Raw genomic sequence first — 17,922 nt, 5'->3', positions numbered from 1 at the left:
CCTGTGCCCATTTTTCTATTGGATTATTTACCTTTATCTTGTTGTGGTGCTCAAGTATTTCATAAATTCTGGATATAAGTCCATTATCTGATATGATATTACCAAATACTTTTTCCCAGTCTATCAATGCTATTTTGTACTGGAGAAATAATGATAATAATTCTGGAGTCATCTCATTTTTTATCAGCCCAGGACACCAGTGCGAAAGAGTGATACATAGGTGGTCAGTGGGCGCCTGTCATGTATAAATAAGCTGGAAGAAGAGTGCATCCTTAACTGTTTTACAATACAACTGTCATTTGCTGAATGCTTCATGCTAACCATATAGGTAAGTAGAGAAATAAGCAAGGTTTTTGTGTTTTGGTTCCCCCCACCCCATAAGCCACCAAATGGTCAAATCAACAGCCTGTTTCCATGGTCTCTACAGAAATGTAAATAGATTGTAATAAATAAAAAGCTGACCCAACAGAGTGTGGAAACTATAGAACAATCTCATTGATTTCATATGCAAGCAAGATTCTACTGAAGATTATCCCAAAATGACTGGAACAGCACAACAGCAGAGAACTGCCAGAAGTCCAGGCTGGGTTTAGAAGGGATCATGGTACTAGGGATATTGTAGCTGATGTTAGATGGATCTTAGCTGAAAGCAGGGAATACCAGAAGAATGTCTATCTGTCTTTCATTGACTACGCAAAGGCTTTTGACTGTGTAGAGCATAACAAACTGTGGCTGATTCTGAGAAGAATGGGAATCCCAGAACACTTGATCGTTCTAATGTGAAATCTACACTTGGACCAGGAAGAAGTCGTCAGAACAGAGAAAGGGAACACTGCATGGTTCAAAATTGGGAAGGGGGTGTATGCCCGGGTGTATCTTATCTCTATACCTTTTCAACCTGTATGCAGAACAGATTATCTGGGGGGCTGGGCTCTATGAGGAGAAATGTGGGGTCAAGATTGGTAGAAGGTCTATCAACAATCTGTGTTATGCAGATGATACAACCCTGCTTGCTGAAACTGAGGAGGACCTGAAGCGCCTGCTGCAGAGGGTCAAGGACCGTAGACTCCAATATGGATTGAGGCTCAATGTCAAGAAGACAAAGATTCTCACCACTGGACCAATTGGCAGCATCAGGATGGATGGTGAAGAGATTGAGATTGTTCACAGCTTTAGTTTGCTTGGCTCCACAGTCAACACTCTTGGCACTAGCAGCCAGGAAATTAAAAGGCATATTGCCATGGGAAAGTCTGCTGTTAGGGAACTCTCCAAAGTACTGAAGAGCAATGGTGTCACTCTGGAGATTAAGGTGCATCTGATACAGGCCATGGTCTTTGCAATCATTTGTTATGCATCAGAGTGTTGGACAATGACCAAGGAGGATAGAAGGAGAATTGATGCCTTTGAGCTGTGGTGCTGGAGAAGAGTATTGAGAGTACCATGGACTGCTAGGAAAACAAACAGATTCACCCTGGAAAGGGTTAAACTGGGTGGCTCTTTGGAGGCAAGGATTCTGAGGCTCCATCTGACACACTTTGGACATGTTGTAAGGAGAGACTGGTCCTTGGAATGGGACATCATGATTGGGAGGGTGGAAGGACAGTGCAGGAGGGGAAGGCCCTCTATGAGGTGGATTGATTCAGTGACTAGGGTAATTGGGTTGGTAATGTCAGAGACAGTGCGATTGGCACAGGACAGAGCAGAGTTTAGGGCTGTTTTACATTGGGTCGCTATGAGTTGCAAGCAACTCGACAGCACATAACAACAACAACAAGTATAACATGATCTATATGGACAACTGGATAATAACAACTGCAACCACACATGGAGAATGGGCGGCGTAGTCTGTGGGGAGTGGCACTGTTAACCCAAAGGCGACTCCTCGCCTCTCAGTGTTTAGAACGCACCAGTGGCTCCACAGGAAGAAAAGACAGGCAATCTCTTCCCATACAATTTTCAGCCTCTTGAAATTTTGTCAGAGGGCCAGCTATGAACGGGTTCCAACAGCAATGGTGAAATGAGATGATGAAATGCCAGTCTATGACATTAATTCAACATCATCCCCCAGATTTCTAACTCAGTGACCCGATTACACAAAACCTCACACAGTGGCTATGCTGTGGGACAGAGTGAAAATGCCCTGCAACATTTCCAAGGTTGAAATGTTTACAGAAGTAGACACCCACATCTTTCTCCCTTAGTGTAGCTGGGGGTTCGAACCACTAACCTTCTTTTTGGCAGTTAAGCACTCAACCACTAAGCCACCAGGGTTCCTTTCCTATGTAGTTACAAGGGTTCAAAATACCATTTTGTGATTGAATTTTAAATTGTGGAAATCTCTATCAACATTTCCATCCACTGAACTGTTAAAAAAAAAAACAGAAAATAAACAAGTTTAAGAGAAGAAAAATCTCTAAAAGGAAACCGCATGAGGCATGAAAGGACAGGTTGTTCCCCCACAAATGGAACCAGGGTTGGTTTCTAACTTCCTGTTGTGCTCTCCTCTTCAATATTCATTTGGGATCAGCGGCTGTGTTCAAAGACAGCTGTGTCCAAAATGGGAAAAGGAGGGGCTGCCAGCGACATGGAGAGTTGAGTCTAACTGCGCAGCATCCAGCTACCTCTGGGTGGCCTCTGTTTACGTTCTGTCCCGTATGCCACAGGCACCCTATTTCTCTAATCAGTGGATTGTTACTTGTTATTTACTATCTGACTTGTACCCCCGGAAAAGTTTATAAGGATTCATTAGCCTACTGTGGAACAAGTATTTTGCTTATCCTGCAGTAAATTCAGTCTTTTGAAGTGGACCACGCCCGAGTGAAGTCAGAAAAAAATGCCTAAATGTTTGTTTACAGGGGGTGAAAGTCCTGGGTGTTGCACACCCATCTTCTGAGATCACTTAACTCGAAACTGTTGTTGCTTTATCTATATAGAAGGCTCAAGCAGAAGCAGTAACTAGAAATCATGAATCCCGGAAAACATAAAGGAGCTGGAGCCACTGTGCTCATATTAGGTCGAACTCCATATAGTTTTGACTCAGAAAACTACAATAGAATGAAGCACCGTGCAGCATTAAGCCATCCTCTCAGCTCCTGAGGTGTTTAAGCCCATGTTGAGTCACTGTGTCTATTCATCTCTTTGAACATTTTCCACCTTTTCACTGACCTTCTGTTTAACAAACATTATCTTTTTATCCAGTGACTAATTCTTTTTGATAACATACCCACATTACACGAGACGAAGCCTATCTATGCATCTGGGAAACATTCGGGTTGCACTTTTTCCAGGACAAATTTCTTCATATTCCTGGCAGTCCACAGGGCATGGAATTATCTTCAACATCATAATTCAAAGGCATCAATTCTTTGTTGTTACATATTGATTCTATAATTTCCAATGCATAAAAGACTGGCTTAGGCCAGGAGTACTTTAGTCTTCAAAATGAAATCTATTATTTTAAACATTTTAAAGAGGTCACTTAAAATTACTTTTATACTGGCTTACTTATAAAATTTGTATACATTTTTTTCCATAACAAATTGTTCCCTTTTCCTTTAACCACCCCTTTACCCATCAAATTGTGTGACCCTGTGATTACCTGCCAAGCCAATTCTTACTCTTCTGCTCCTACCCTCCCCGCCGCTTAGGTCCGCATACATGTTTTACTACTTATATATTTCTACAGTAATGGTCTTATACCTTATTTTTCCTTTTGGGACTGAGTTATCTCACTTAGCATAATGCTGTTCAGTCCCTCTCACGCTAGATAGAGATTTACAAAATCATTGTTTCTGCATGCTACATAGTATTCCATCATGTGAATGTACCATATTTTCTCAATCCATTTGAATATAGTTGGACATTTGGGCTATTTCCATGTTCTTGCAATGGTGAATAACACTGTTATGAACATTGATGCACAAATCTCCATTTGTGCCCCGGTTCTCATTTCCTCAATGTCCAAGCCAGTAGAATTGCTGGGTTATAGATAATGTCTATGTTCAGCTTTTTTGAGGAAGCGCCAAATTGCCTTCCAGATTGGTTGTACCATTTTACAATCCCACCAACTGGCTATGAGAGTTCCTATTTCTCCACATCTTCTCCAACATTTATTGTTTGTTGTCCTATTAAAGTTTGCCACTGCTACTGGGATGAGATGGTATCTTACTGTGATTTTGATTTGCATCTCATTTACTGTCAGTGATTTAGAGCATTTCTTCATGTGTCTGTTGACCATCCAATTATCTTCCTTTGTGAAAAGTCTTTCCTTGTTAAAATGGTCTTGTAAAGTAGATTTATCAATGTAATGTTAATTCTTGACTTGTTTCCACAGGTATAGATATGCCATAATAAAAAGAAATTATAAAGGCTTCAGTTTTCTCCCACATTTATGATGCTACTGCTTATTGTTCTCATAGTGAGGATTTTGGTTTTCTTTATGTTGATGTCTAATTTAAACTGAATACTGTCATCTTTGATTTTCTTCAGTCAGTGCTTTTTTTGATCTTCATTCAGCAAGGAAGGTTTTGTAATCTGTATATTTCAGGTTGTTAATGAACCTTACTGTACTCTTAATGTCATATTCTTCTTCATACAGTCCAGCTTCTTAGATTATTTGCTCAGCAGACAGAATAATTGTGAAAGGAGAGAGTTCAGTTGCACTCTCTTCTCAATCCCAAAGCACACAATACTCTCTTGCTTTTTTCAAATGAATGTCTTTTGCTCTATGTTCAGGTTTTTCTACATGAGCCTATTAACTATTCTGGCATTTCTATTAGAAATAATTTGTAATGGCCCAAATAGTCATATAATTTACATTATCAGGAAAAAAGAGACATATATATTTCTGGTAGTTTTGATTTCAGGCAAAATCCATCTGGCATTCGAAGTGACAGAGCTTATTCCAAATTATCTCTTAAACCTGGTTTAAATGTTGGGCTATTTTCTTTTGATGTACCACTGCAGCTGTTTCTGAGTTATCTTCAGAACATTTTACTTGCATGTCTTATTAATCATTTGTTTGATAACAGAATTACTGTTCTCTAGAATGAGGAAAAACAAGGACATCCTCCAGCTGGCTGTCACCAGATTTCTTGGCACAGGCCAATGAACACTGTTCTATAAAGATTTCTCATTGCTGTTGAGTCGGAAATGACTCGTATCATTTTGTGTGTCACTGAGACAGAACTGACTCGTAGCTGACCATCTACTGAATTTTCAGAGGCAGTAAATTGTAGAGAAGATGATTCATCTTTCTCATAGTTGACTCTAAAACAATGGGTACTGCTGGAAACAGAAATAATGAACCCTATGTAACATTTCCCCCCTTTTTAGACAAATACTGTATATAATTTGACCTCAGTTTTTCCTCAGAGTAATAGTAAGTGAATTCAGTATCATAAGGAAAGTACAATATAAAACTATTATTGTAAAAATAGAGAGACAACTAGTAAGATATGTGAAGAAGTTGAAAAGAGGAAGAATGAAGGCCAAGGGGTTAAAAGAGGGGAAATCACTAAGATTCTCGAGTTTGGTTGGTGGAGGAGTGAAGGAGGAAGGAATGAAAGCAGACCTGAAAAGATGGACTAGTGGTAGGCATAGCTCAATGGCCATTCATTTTATAAAACATAATGTATATAAATGATTGTATGCAACACAATGTAAATGAAGAAATATATGAAGCACAGTATAAAAAATGAAGCCAAATGTATATGAATCTTCTATGCAAATCAATATAATTAATGATAATAATAATAATAATAACCCAACACAAACCAAAAACCCAGAACAAATGCTGGTGGAAACTTACCTTCTCTACACTGCTCATTGCCTGGAAATAGATGTTGTATCCTTTGCGTGGAGCTAAGGGTGGATTCCAAAATCCCTGGTAGGTCCTATTGTCCCCCACTGTGAAGGGGGCAGGTTCAGGTAAATTCCCTGGAGGCAATTCTGCAGCAAAGTAGTATGGTGCACCCCCACTCATAGCATTCTGGTATGTAACAGGAACCTGGTAGCATTCCATTGCTCCAGCTTCTCTCTTGGTTCGGTGTGGGTGTAACTCTTCCACAACAATCTGATAGGCACTGTTTGGAAAAAGAATGCACATTAAGAGAACTGAGATTTTTTTTTTTAAGTAGCAGGGTGTTTTAATTTTAACATGCATTAATGAAGAGTATTCTGGAACAAGGCATCTCCTGTGCAGCCTGTATCTGTTTGTCAGTGGAGGCCTGCATGTGGTTATGATGCTCAATACATTTGAATGGAGCTAGAAACCTAAAGCAAACCAGAAAGAAAAGCTTGGTGACTGGGGTGTCACAACCCTTGAAAATTGGCCTGTTTAGCCATTGTGTTAGTCCCCACTGGGGACATGATCTCCAGCTACCTTAACTGCAAACACATGGTTTTGTAAATCATCAATCGCTGTGGGGCCAATATAAGATAATGCTTTCAATGTTGTGAAAAAAAGATGGTGATGGTGGTAGAGAGTGGATGAAGAGATAGTGGAACCACTGTGAAGAGACTGTGGCAAGGTGCAACCTGAAGAACCCTGGAGAAAAACACCACAGTTAAAAAAGTTGTGCTTGCTGTATGATTGACGGAAAAGTTGACTTGTTACTGCTCTGAGATAAAGTTTTCTAGATGATTGAGGAAGGCTTCTTGCATTTGTTCTGAACTGAAACTGGACTTTTACTAATTGAGGAATTCGGCTTTCCTGTTAATCTGGTTTGGGATTGCTGAACTAAACCTGGACTACCATTGTGATATTTTTTCCAACCTATTTCCCCAATAAACTCCACAACTGTGAATAAAGCCTTTTGAGCCTTGAAATGAACATCAGACTCAACGATTGGTAAAAATACGTGCAGAAGCATGTGGGCTGGCACGTAGCTACCTGTATGGTGCTATGGACATTACTGATGGATGGATGGATGGGTCCCCTTTACGATGCTAATAGAAGTCACACTCAGCCATATCCACATTGCTTCTGCTCCTTTTATAGTGACTTAAGTTCAATCAACAAAAACCCTCTGGATCAAAATTATCTTATCTGGACTACACAATGGGGATAGAATCTGGCGGCACTCTGTTCCTTCATGGGTGAGGTCACCATGAATCCTCATGTTGGAGTCATTGCCACAGTAATTAACAATAATAAAGTTAATTTTAATGTTGTTGATTGCTGTCGAGTAGAGCGAGACTCATAGTGACCATATGAACAAAAGACCTGAAGCCTTTCTATAACTATCACCGTTTCTCAAAGTTCATAGTTTCTAGAGGTATGTTGTTCATGAAGTGGATGCCACTCCTGCTTCCAAATCTTAACATACTACAAACTTATTCTCAGTAATTTTTACTAAAATAGAATTTACATGATTCCTATATTCTCTACCTTCAACAGAGTTATTAAGGAATGTAATAAAGGAAGAAAAATCACAATGGAATTTACTAAATTTTAAAGCTGTTGAGAAATAAGCCACTCTATTATGGAAACTGAGATTAACAAAGTTCTTTGTATGATATTTTGAAATGTTTAATGTTAACATTTTCCTTCAAGATGATATTAGGAAAGGCCCAGCTCCAAGGCCCAACAGAATGACTGCTTTGGGGCGATGCTCGAAGCCCCAGTTTGCAGTTGTCATAGCATCTGAGACAGAATGTGCTGACAGCCTTCTCCACCTCTTGACCTTGCTATGGCAACGGCAATAGCTTAGAGCTATGCAGATCCAAAGTACAAGTGACATGCTGGAATGTGAGCACAGATGGACAGAAATCTGTCCTCGCCACTGAAATAGACCAACTTCTCCTTCTAGAGTCGTTAATAATAAAATGTTATAAATTGTAGAAACAAATGACATTTGGCCTATTAAAGACCTAACCTTTCTTAGCAATTTTAAACCTATTTTACAATACTAATTATTTTAAAGAGGAGAGATAAAAAATGGGCAAAAAAAGGAATATTAAGGATAAAATCCTCAATTACAAAGAAAATTATTTTTTATCAATTTTTAAAAGAAATTAATAATTTAGCTTTCTAATTTCTAATAAGTACGCAATACTCTTTTCTAGTAAGGAATTTGTTAGGTGAAGTGTATCTGAGAAAGAATAATGTTTTTTAGAAATGTGAACATGCATTGTGGTAACATATATATTGAATATAAAGAAGGAATGTATTCTTTTTCATGCCTAAATTGAGTTGCCAAAAAATATGATCTTTGTATGTAGGGAAGATCATAACTATTCAGTGCATCTCTAGCAAAAATGCATTTTTATAAAAAGAAATTGGGAGGAGGGGGAGAGATTGTGCATGCAAATATGAGCATCACCGATGTCAATCTATGACAATTAAAACAGTTGAGCTGCTATAAAATCCTAACTTAATATAAACTGTTTTACCTTCAAAATGGTTTTATCTTCATAAGTTAAAAAAAAAAGAAGGTACTTTATGAATCAAAGATTTTCTTTTCTTACAAATCAGTCAAACTTCCTACAAAAATATTCCCAAGAAAAAGATTAGGCATCTTCCAGCAATGGGAAAGAATTTGTGTTAATGTTAGAAATCCAGATATGGGCAAATAACAAAGTCTGTATTACTTGAACATATGCTTATGGTACTATTTTCTATATTTCTGCCCAGTTGGGATGCTGTGATTCTAGAAACGCTAATGACAAAGATGTATGCTCTCCAAGGTATGCAGAGGGCAGACACTTGTCAATTGTAAAATCTAGGAAATATAAAAGCACAGCCTTTGGAAAGGAAGTGGAAAGAAAAGCCTGGTAGACATATGGCTGTGTGAAGCAGATTTAGGTTTTCTGTTTGCATTGTTTTCCATTTGGAATCTATATTTGTGTACTCTACATTTGCATACTATATGGAAACATATACACATGTACATAAAACACATGTTTCTTTCTAAACAAATATAATCTTATATTCTTTCTTTAGTGAATAGTGACCATAATTCCTTATTTTTGTTAATCACTTAAACCAATCTTTAAAAATATATTTTAAAAAAGAGAAAAATGATTTTAATTTCCACATAATTCTAACAAACAAATAGAAAATTTAGTGAACTTTGAATTTCAACTAATTCCACTGAAGTTAACATCTTGTTGTTAGGTGCCTTTGGGTCAACTTGGACTCATAGTAATCCTATGAACAACATGTCTGAACTGTGCCCTACCTTGTGTCATCTTCACAGTCTCTTATATGTTCCATCTAACTGTTAAAGTCACTATACCAGTTCATCTTGGTGAGGATCTTCTTCTTCCTCTGACTATTCACCTTCCCTAGCAAGGTGCATTTTTCTCAGGACTGGTTCCAGTCCTTTAAATAACATTAAATTGGCATAGGTTCTACTTAAAAGTAAGAATCTATCATGTAAGCTAGTTTGTTCACTAGATCTTTTGGAGCAAGGCAAACTGCCAATGCTGGAGTAGAGTAAATGAAGAAAATGTGCATTTGTCTTTGGAAAAGGACTTTGTGGTGTTATGAAGTTAAAAGTCAACATGTTGGTTATCACTTTCATATTTGCAACAATATTAAATTAAAGCTGTTCTAAAATTATAAAAGACTGCTCTATAAATTATAAAGTGTCATAAAAATATGAATACTTTCCTAGTGAGTATAAATTATGAAAATTATTTCTTCACATATATACAAGTAATTCTTTTTATATATTTTGGGCATATTGTCAAGAAGGATCAGTTCTTGGAAAAAGATATTCTCGTGGTGGTAAAAGTAGAGAGTCAGCCAAAGAGAGGAAAACCTTCAACAGGCTGGATTGATATAGTAATTGCAACATAGGAGTTGAACATGATAAAGGTTATGAGGCTCACACAAGATACTGAAAGGTTTTGATTTTTTGCAGAGATCTTGAAGATTGCCCAGAATTGGGCATGGCTTCAATCTCTTTACACACAGTCACTATGAGTCAGCATCAACTTGATGGCACCTAACAACTTGAAAAGTTCTATTAATATTTCTACCACAAAAACAAAATAAGCGTCACACACTGTATTCAACTGTTGTTTCTCTTTGTGGTTGTTGTCAGGGGGAGTCAGGTTTAGTATACCTCATGGTATCCTGCTAACAACCGATCAGAATTTTCTCCTCACAGTCTCTGTCATGTTTGAGCCCACTGTTAAAGTCCCTCTGTCAAGCCATTTCTTGAAGGTCCTGTTTTACTGACCTTTCACAGCATGGGTGTCTTTGTCTAAGGATATGCTTCTATTGACAAAATGCTTAATGCACATGAGACAATATTTCACCATCCTTGCATCTAGGGAAAGATCATTTCTCTCTAGTTTATCTTACTTTGTTGGAGCAATTGGTAGAGAGTTGTGTAACTAACCCAAAAGTCAAACCTCTCTGTTGATTCAAAACCACCAAATCGTTCTTCAAGAGAAAGATGGACAATCTCCTTCTGTGCAATGAGCAACCTCCTGAAAACTCAGTGGAGGGTCTGCTATGAGTAGGTTCTGACAGATGGCAATGAAAAAGAGAGAAAAATAAGTCACAGTGGGCTTGATGGCACTTAGCAATATCAACAACATGCAAATACACTGCCATTTCATTGCATTGTAAAATATATATATATTTATTTATTTATCTCAAAAGAATATTTATGGAGTAAATAGAGTCACAGTACCAGAAAGAACTGGCTGATGCAGAAGAATTTCATGAAACAACACATGGCCAAGAGGTAATGATGATGAAACAGGAGGTTCAAGATGCTCTGAAAGAACTGGCAAAAAACAATGCCCAGGAATTGATGGAATACCAGATGTAACTGTGGATGTGCTAACCAGGTTGTGTGAAGAAATTTGGAGGACAACTATCTGACCAACTAATTAGAAAAGATCCATATTTATTCCTATACAAAAAAAAGAGGTGAATCAGCAATGTGTAGAAATTATCAAATACTATTACTAATATCACATGCAAGCAAGATTCTGCTGAAGATTATCTAAAAATGACTGGAATAGCACATCACCAGAGAACTGCCTTCTATGCAAGCTGGGTTTAGAAGAGGCTGGGGAATTATGGACATCATAGCCAATGTCAGATGGATCTTGGCTAGAGCAAGGAATATGAGAGGAATGTCTATCAGTGTTTCATTAACTATGCACAAGCATTTAACTGTGTAGATCACAATAAACTGTGGCTAACCGTGAGAAGAATGGGAATCCTAGAACATTTACGTGTGCTCATGAGAAATCTATACTCAAACCAGGAAGTAGTCATCAGAATTGAGCAAGGAAACACTGCTCAAAATCAGGAAATGAGTGCTTGAGGGATGTGTCTTGTCTCCATACCTATTCAATTTTTATGTGGAATAGATCAGTTGGGAGGCTGGGCTTTATGAGAAGAAATGTAATATCAGGAATGGAGAAAGACTCATTAACGTCGCATGTTATACAGATGACACAACCTTGCTTACTGAAACTGAGGAGGACCTGAAGTGTTTGCTGCAGAAGGTCAAGGTCTGTAGTCTTCAAAATGGATTGCATTTAAACATTAAGAAAACAAAGATTCTTACCACTGGGCCAATTGGCTGCACCATGATAGATAGAGAAGAGATTGACATTGTTAATAATTTTAACTTGCCTGGTTCCACAATCAACATACTTAGCCCCAGAAGTCAGGAAAAGAAAAAAACAAATGTCATTAGAAAAATCTGCTGTCAAGGACCTCTCCAGAGTGCTGAAAAGCACTATCAGTCTATGGATTAAGGTGTACCTGATACAAACCATGGTCTTCGCATTTACTTGTTATGCATCAGAGAGCTGGACAATAACTAATGATTATAGAAGAAGAATCCATGTCTCTGAGTTCTGGTTCTGATGAAGATTATTGAACTTATTATGGACTGTGAAGAGAAATAACAAATTTGTCCTGGAGAGAGTGAAACCAGGCTGCTCCTTGAAACTAAGGATTTTGACACTCTGTCTGACATACTTTGGGCATGTTGCTAGGAGAGGCCAGTCCTTAGAGATGGACATCATGCATAGAAGGTGAAGAGACAGTGCAGGAGAGGAAAATTCTGGATAAGATGGACTGACACAGTAACTGGGGTAATGGTATAAGGTGTGTCAGAGATAGTGAGATTGGCTTAGGATAGGACGGGGTTCAGAGCTATTGCGTATACTGTTGCTATGAATTGCAGTTGACCCAATGGCACATAACAATTGTATTTTAAATATTTACATAAAAAAGATGCTGTTTTCATGTTACTGTTGGAATACTACTGTTATGAGCAGTTGCATCAGAATCAACTCATAATTGACCCTCCAACAGGTTTCAGAGGCTGTACATTGAATAGGCGTTAACGTTTATTGTGGAGCAGCTGGTAGATTTGAACTATCATCTTTTAGATTGACAGCACAATGCTTAATCTACTAGGCCACCAGAGCTCCCTGTTATTTTGTATTGTTTGAAGTAATTAAAGAAGAAATGATGGCATATTTCTGTTACTATTGGGAAGTTGATGTCAAAAGAAAAAAGTTCTCCTTCTCATAAAAAGTTAAAGCCTAATTTCTTCCTTCTTTATTTCACCCTATACATACAGAAAGCCTTCTGGAAACTGCTTTTCAAATGATTTTATAATATTCTTTGCCCAATGATTGACATCAGCTAGCAAGCTAGATAGGAATAACCTGCTCTCTCTGCTCTCTCTATTTCTCTGTCTGGAGAAATGTCTTCATAGTACAACTCAGCTCAATTTCTGCATATTTTACAGAGACAGTTCTGAATATTTTTAGCCCCTACACTTAAGAATGCTTAATTCCACTATCTGGAAAAAGAAGTAAAAGATCTTATATTCAAATGTGGTTTTCAAGTAGGATATTGGGGATATGAAGAAAATATGTAAAATTAACAAATTGACTTTGAAAGGTTGTCATCATGATGACATCAAAGATAGTAATATCTGTCATCATAACTTTTACATTCATTTTTTAAGTTCACAATTTCTAGTGTGAACAATTTCTAGGACTATTTTATGGTTCCTACAACTCAGATTCAATTAAGCAATAAATACTGTACAGCAAAGAACATGTTTTTTTTAAAGTGAGCTGGTGGAGGGGAATGGAGGGAGTAAAATGTGCAACAATGAGTGAATGAAAATCTAACTTTTCTGTAAACTGTCATTATAATGACAATCAAAATAGAAACCAATGAACTATTCAGTTGCAAGTTCAAACTGAAGCTGAATGTAGTTAAAGCTGGTCTACAAGAACGAAAATATAATCTTCAATACATTGATGAATTGAACATCAATGATAGAAGACCAGAGGAACTGTGGGAAAATATTATTACAACATCTATGAGGAGATAAAAAGGTCATTACTAAGACAAAGGAGAAAGAAAAGATCCCTATAGATGTCGAAGAGACTCTGAAAATTGCATTTGGTGCTAAGAACCAAAACAAAAGGAGATAATGGCATAAAATAAGTGAACAGAAGATTTCAAAGGGCTTCTTGAGAAGAAAAAGCAAAATATTACAATGAAAAGTCAGAGAATCAAAATGAGAACTCACACAGCATTACTCAAGCTCAAAGAACTGAAAACAAATTCAAGCCTCAAGTTTTCATACTGAGAGATACTATGGGCAAAATCGTGGATGATTTCGGAAGCATCAAAGAAGACAGAAGGAATACACAGGGTCACTGTACCAAAAATAACTGCTCAATATTCTTCACAGTAAGCATTAAAAAGTAAAAATTCTATCATTAAAATGTGCACAAAGCCGCTGATAAAAATAAATAAATAAATAAATAAATACTGTCGCTGTTACCGGAAGCAAATTTCCAGAGTCACTTTAAGTCATTTTTGCTTTGCACTTTGCCCGTACATTCAAACCAAGGTGAAATTGAACTACTAATCTTTCATATCACTCAGAAATACCCCTTTCCAATTTAAAACCTTAGATTTATCCCTGTCTGGCAAACTGTAATTTTTCCTGACAGATCACCCTAAACACACACTTTTACAGCATACTGAACATATGAAAAGCATCTTTCCAACGGTACCACTCAAAATCTTCTAGAGCCATTTTACTGCCATTTTTTTTTTTTGTGCAAAGTCTTCAACTGGATCTTTTAAAGACACATCACTTTCTTCAATTATATTCCCCCCACCTCCTTTCAGGCACATAGTGAGAAGATGTGGATAATCTACACAGAGATCAACTGCAATTGTGGTGGTGTTGTGTACTATGAAGTTAGAACTAATTCATAGCTGAGCACCCAGGAGGTTTTTGTGAGGCTACAGATCTTATGAGAAGAGATTATCCATCTTTTCCTGAGAAGCAGTTGGTTGGTTCAAACTGACTGCCTTTGGGAAGACAGACAATTTCTTACCCACCACACCATCAGTTCTTTTTTTTTTTTTTTTACTTTTTAAAAATTATACTAGTTTATTTACAAAATTAGAATATATTGTTTTCCAGAACAGATTCTTCCAATTTTCCTCACCCCTCACCAATCAAATTTTATAACCCCATGATTAATCCCTCCTCCCCTCTGCACACGCTCATCCCTCTGGTTCCACCCTGCCCCCGTGGATCCTTATACTCATTCCACAATAACGGTATTATGCTGAGAGAACTCACTCAGTCCCACAAGGATACATGTTGTATAAAACACCATAAGTTCTTAAAAATCAGGTTACACTTAGTAAAAAATTTCTATAAAAATAACAACAGTCACAACAGGTAGAGATATCTCATCTAATTTGAAATGGAATTCTAAAGAGAAAATTTATAAAATTGATGAAAAGAATTCTCATTGTTGGTTTTCACCTGGTTGATTCAGACTCAAAACAATCCTATGCTCAATAGAACACAAAACCGCCCCATTCCTCACAAGTGCCGCTGTTTGAACCCACTGTAGCAATCACTGGATCAATCTGTCTTTGAGGTATTACTCTTTTTCTCTCCTTATCAAACATTATATCCTACTGCAGGGACTAGTCTCAACTGATAACACTCCTAGACATGTGAGGTGAAGTTTCACCAATCTTCCTTCCAAAGTACATTCTTACCATACTTCTTCCAAGAGAGATGTTTGTTCTTCTGCTCAATGCCTTCTGATTGCAATTTATGTCCACACTCTGTAATGTTTCTGAGACTGTATTATCTTTACAGGAGACTGTCTAGCTTTCTTTACTGTATCAGTTGGTAGATTCGAATTACTGACAATTTTGCTTGTGTCACAATGCTCTACGCCACTGTGGTATATTTAAGGTCCTTTTGCCAATACCATAATTCAAATGCATCAGTTTTTATTATTTTCCTTATTTATTGTCAAGCATTCACAAGTATATAAAGTGATATGCATATGAAACGATTGAAAATGCACTGGATTGGGTCAGGCGCACCTCAGTCCTCAACATGACATATTTTGCTTTTAGTAAAAAGAGGTCCTTTGTAGATATGCCCAGTGTGATGTTGTCATCTGATTTCTTGTCTACTGCCTGTGGATACAAGTAAAATAAAATCCTTACAACTTCAAGTTTTCCTTCACTTATCATGGTATTTCTTCTAGGTGAGGGTTTTAATTTATTTCTTATATGTTGAAGGGCAGTCCTCTGAAAGGGTACATAGACCTTGATCTTTGTCAGTAAGTGCTTCAAATCTCTTTCATTTTCAGCAAGCAAGACTGTGTCATATGTATACTGCAGGAAGTCTTCCCCTAATCTTGATGTCATGAATCTCTGCATATAATCCAGTTTCTCAGATTACTTGCTGAGCATACAGAGTAAATGTGACTTGGATTAAATCTGACAAAGTCAAGTGCCTCTGTGTAGTCACGCTAGTCCAAGGTACAAAGAGACTGTCAAATATAACCATAAATGCACCATCTTAACAGGATAAAATGCATGGAATCTTCTAAAGATTAAATCCATGCGTGCATCAGAAATTTTCCAACAGGGTAAAAGGAAAACCTGCAGACCAGAAAGGGGCATTTGATAATACCATCTCAGACAAGAGTCTTACAACAGTTTACAGAATACTCCTTGGCTTTCACAAGAAAAGACTGATAATCCAATTATAAAATGGGCAAAAGCCATGAAAACAATTTTAATAGAAGAAGATAATAGAATGGCAGACAGACATATGAAGAAATATTCCAAGTCATCGGCAATAAGAGAGATGCAAATCAAAACACAATGAGGTACCATCTCACTGCAGTAACAGTGGCAAAGTTTAATAGGGCAGCAAGTAATAAATGTTGGAAAAGATGTGGCGAGAAAGGAACTCTTTTACATTGTTGGTGGGATAGTAAAATGGTACAACCACTCTGGAAGACAGGTGCTTCTTCAAAAAGCTAAACATGAAAAATCCATAGGACCCAGCTATTCCACTACTTGGAATATACTTTTGAGAAAATGAGAACCGAGGCAAAAACAGAGACTTGTACATCAATGTTTATAGCAGTGTTATTCACCATCTCGAACATGGAAACAGCCCAGATGTCCAACCACAAACAAATGGATTGAGAAATCACTCACACAATGGAATACTATGCAGCATGTAGGAGCAATGATTTTGTAAATTATTACCTAACTTGGGAGGGACTGGAGACCATTATACTGAGTGAATTTACTCAGTTCCACAAGGATATTATATAAAACCATTAGTGTAGAACGAGTATAAGGATCCAATAGGATGGGAGAGCTTGGAAGCAGAGGGACGAGGATGTGCTGGGAGAGAAAGAAATTAATCACTGGGTTGTACAATTTGATGTGGGGGCGGATGCAGAGGGAAATTGAAAGAATCTGTTCTTGAAAGTAATGTATTCAAATTTTGTAAATAACTAGTAGATTTTAAAAAAAGAGTTGAACATATTTGGGAGCAAATGTTTAAATGCAAAAATACTGTTCATATTCAGGGAAAACCTCCATATATAAATACATTTTAGATGTTCTTTGCTTTCAGCCACAAACCATCTGCTATCCTATATTCTATATTCCCTTCTGGAGGTGACTTAAATTTTTCCATTGATGTCCCGCCCAATAACTTTAGAATTATCTTCAATAATATTATTGTAATAATGATATTATACATATTATTTACAAGTTGTTGTTCTTATTATGTACTACTGAGTTGGAACTGACCTGACTCATAGGTGACCCTCCAGTGAATTTTCAGAGGCAGTAAAATGCATGGAGGAGACTGCCCGTCTTGTGTGTGTGTGTGTGTGTGTGTGTAACAGTTGGTGGATTTGAACAATGTACCTTTGAATTGGCAACTTCGACTCTTTCCCAGTATGTCATGAAAGCCCCCATATTATTAATATATTTTCTTTTTGTATTCTGTTAAGATAATCTTTCTTTGAAAAGAGGGAGAACAAAACACTTGGGAATCTCTTCCAGTTGAATATCTAAATGTCCGTCTTCCATTTTTTTTGTATGATGAAAGTTTGATGCATAAATCTGAAGAGTCAGATTAGCAGTCCTTCCTTGCAGTGACAAGGAGATATTATTCTATCACAGCATGGTACTTCAGAATCTATTTTTAAATGTCCTGTATGAAAATTAGATACCATTCCTCTTTAATTTTTAATTCTCATCATATTAGACCATATGGTTGTCCAAAATGGCCAAAACAAATTCTATTTAAGATCACTAATGCCTAGGATACTAAATACTAATCTTGAAACAGTCCTTTCATTTTTGACAGTTTTCTATTCTGCTTGACTTGTACTAAATACATTCTACATTTTGATGGATTATTGTAGTTTGTGTTCTCTCTCTCTCTCTGCCATTTAACCTCCATAAATGAAGATCCTGAAAGCTTTACTCCATCCACATCATTAAGTTAGTATCTATTCTGAGGAGGCATCATACTTCCATCATATTTTTATTTCTTTTCAACCCGAAGGACTCATCTTTTGACACCATATCATATAGTTGGGGTT

At 37.2% G+C, this 17,922-nt stretch overlaps 1 protein-coding gene across 4 annotated transcripts in view; it reads right to left on the bottom strand.

Annotated features, from left to right (window-relative positions):
* PTPRK (protein tyrosine phosphatase, receptor type, K) overlaps positions 1-17,922 on the bottom strand; it is an 801,885-nt gene that overhangs the window by 158,319 nt on the left and 625,644 nt on the right. For all 4 annotated transcript variants that reach the window (XM_006884996.1, XM_006884997.1, XM_006884995.1 and 1 more), the window contains exon 12: positions 5,810-6,083. In XM_006884996.1, coding sequence (XP_006885058.1) covers positions 5,810-6,083 — 274 coding nt within the window. The remainder of the gene's footprint in view (positions 1-5,809; positions 6,084-17,922) is intronic.

The sequence above is a fragment of the Elephantulus edwardii genome, unplaced genomic scaffold, assembly GCF_000299155.1.
Source record: "Elephantulus edwardii isolate Elephantulus edwardi_28Jun2011 unplaced genomic scaffold, EleEdw1.0 scaffold00039, whole genome shotgun sequence".
NCBI classification, from domain to species: Eukaryota; Metazoa; Chordata; class Mammalia; order Macroscelidea; family Macroscelididae; genus Elephantulus; species Elephantulus edwardii.
This window is presented reverse-complemented; position numbering and strand designations above follow the sequence as displayed.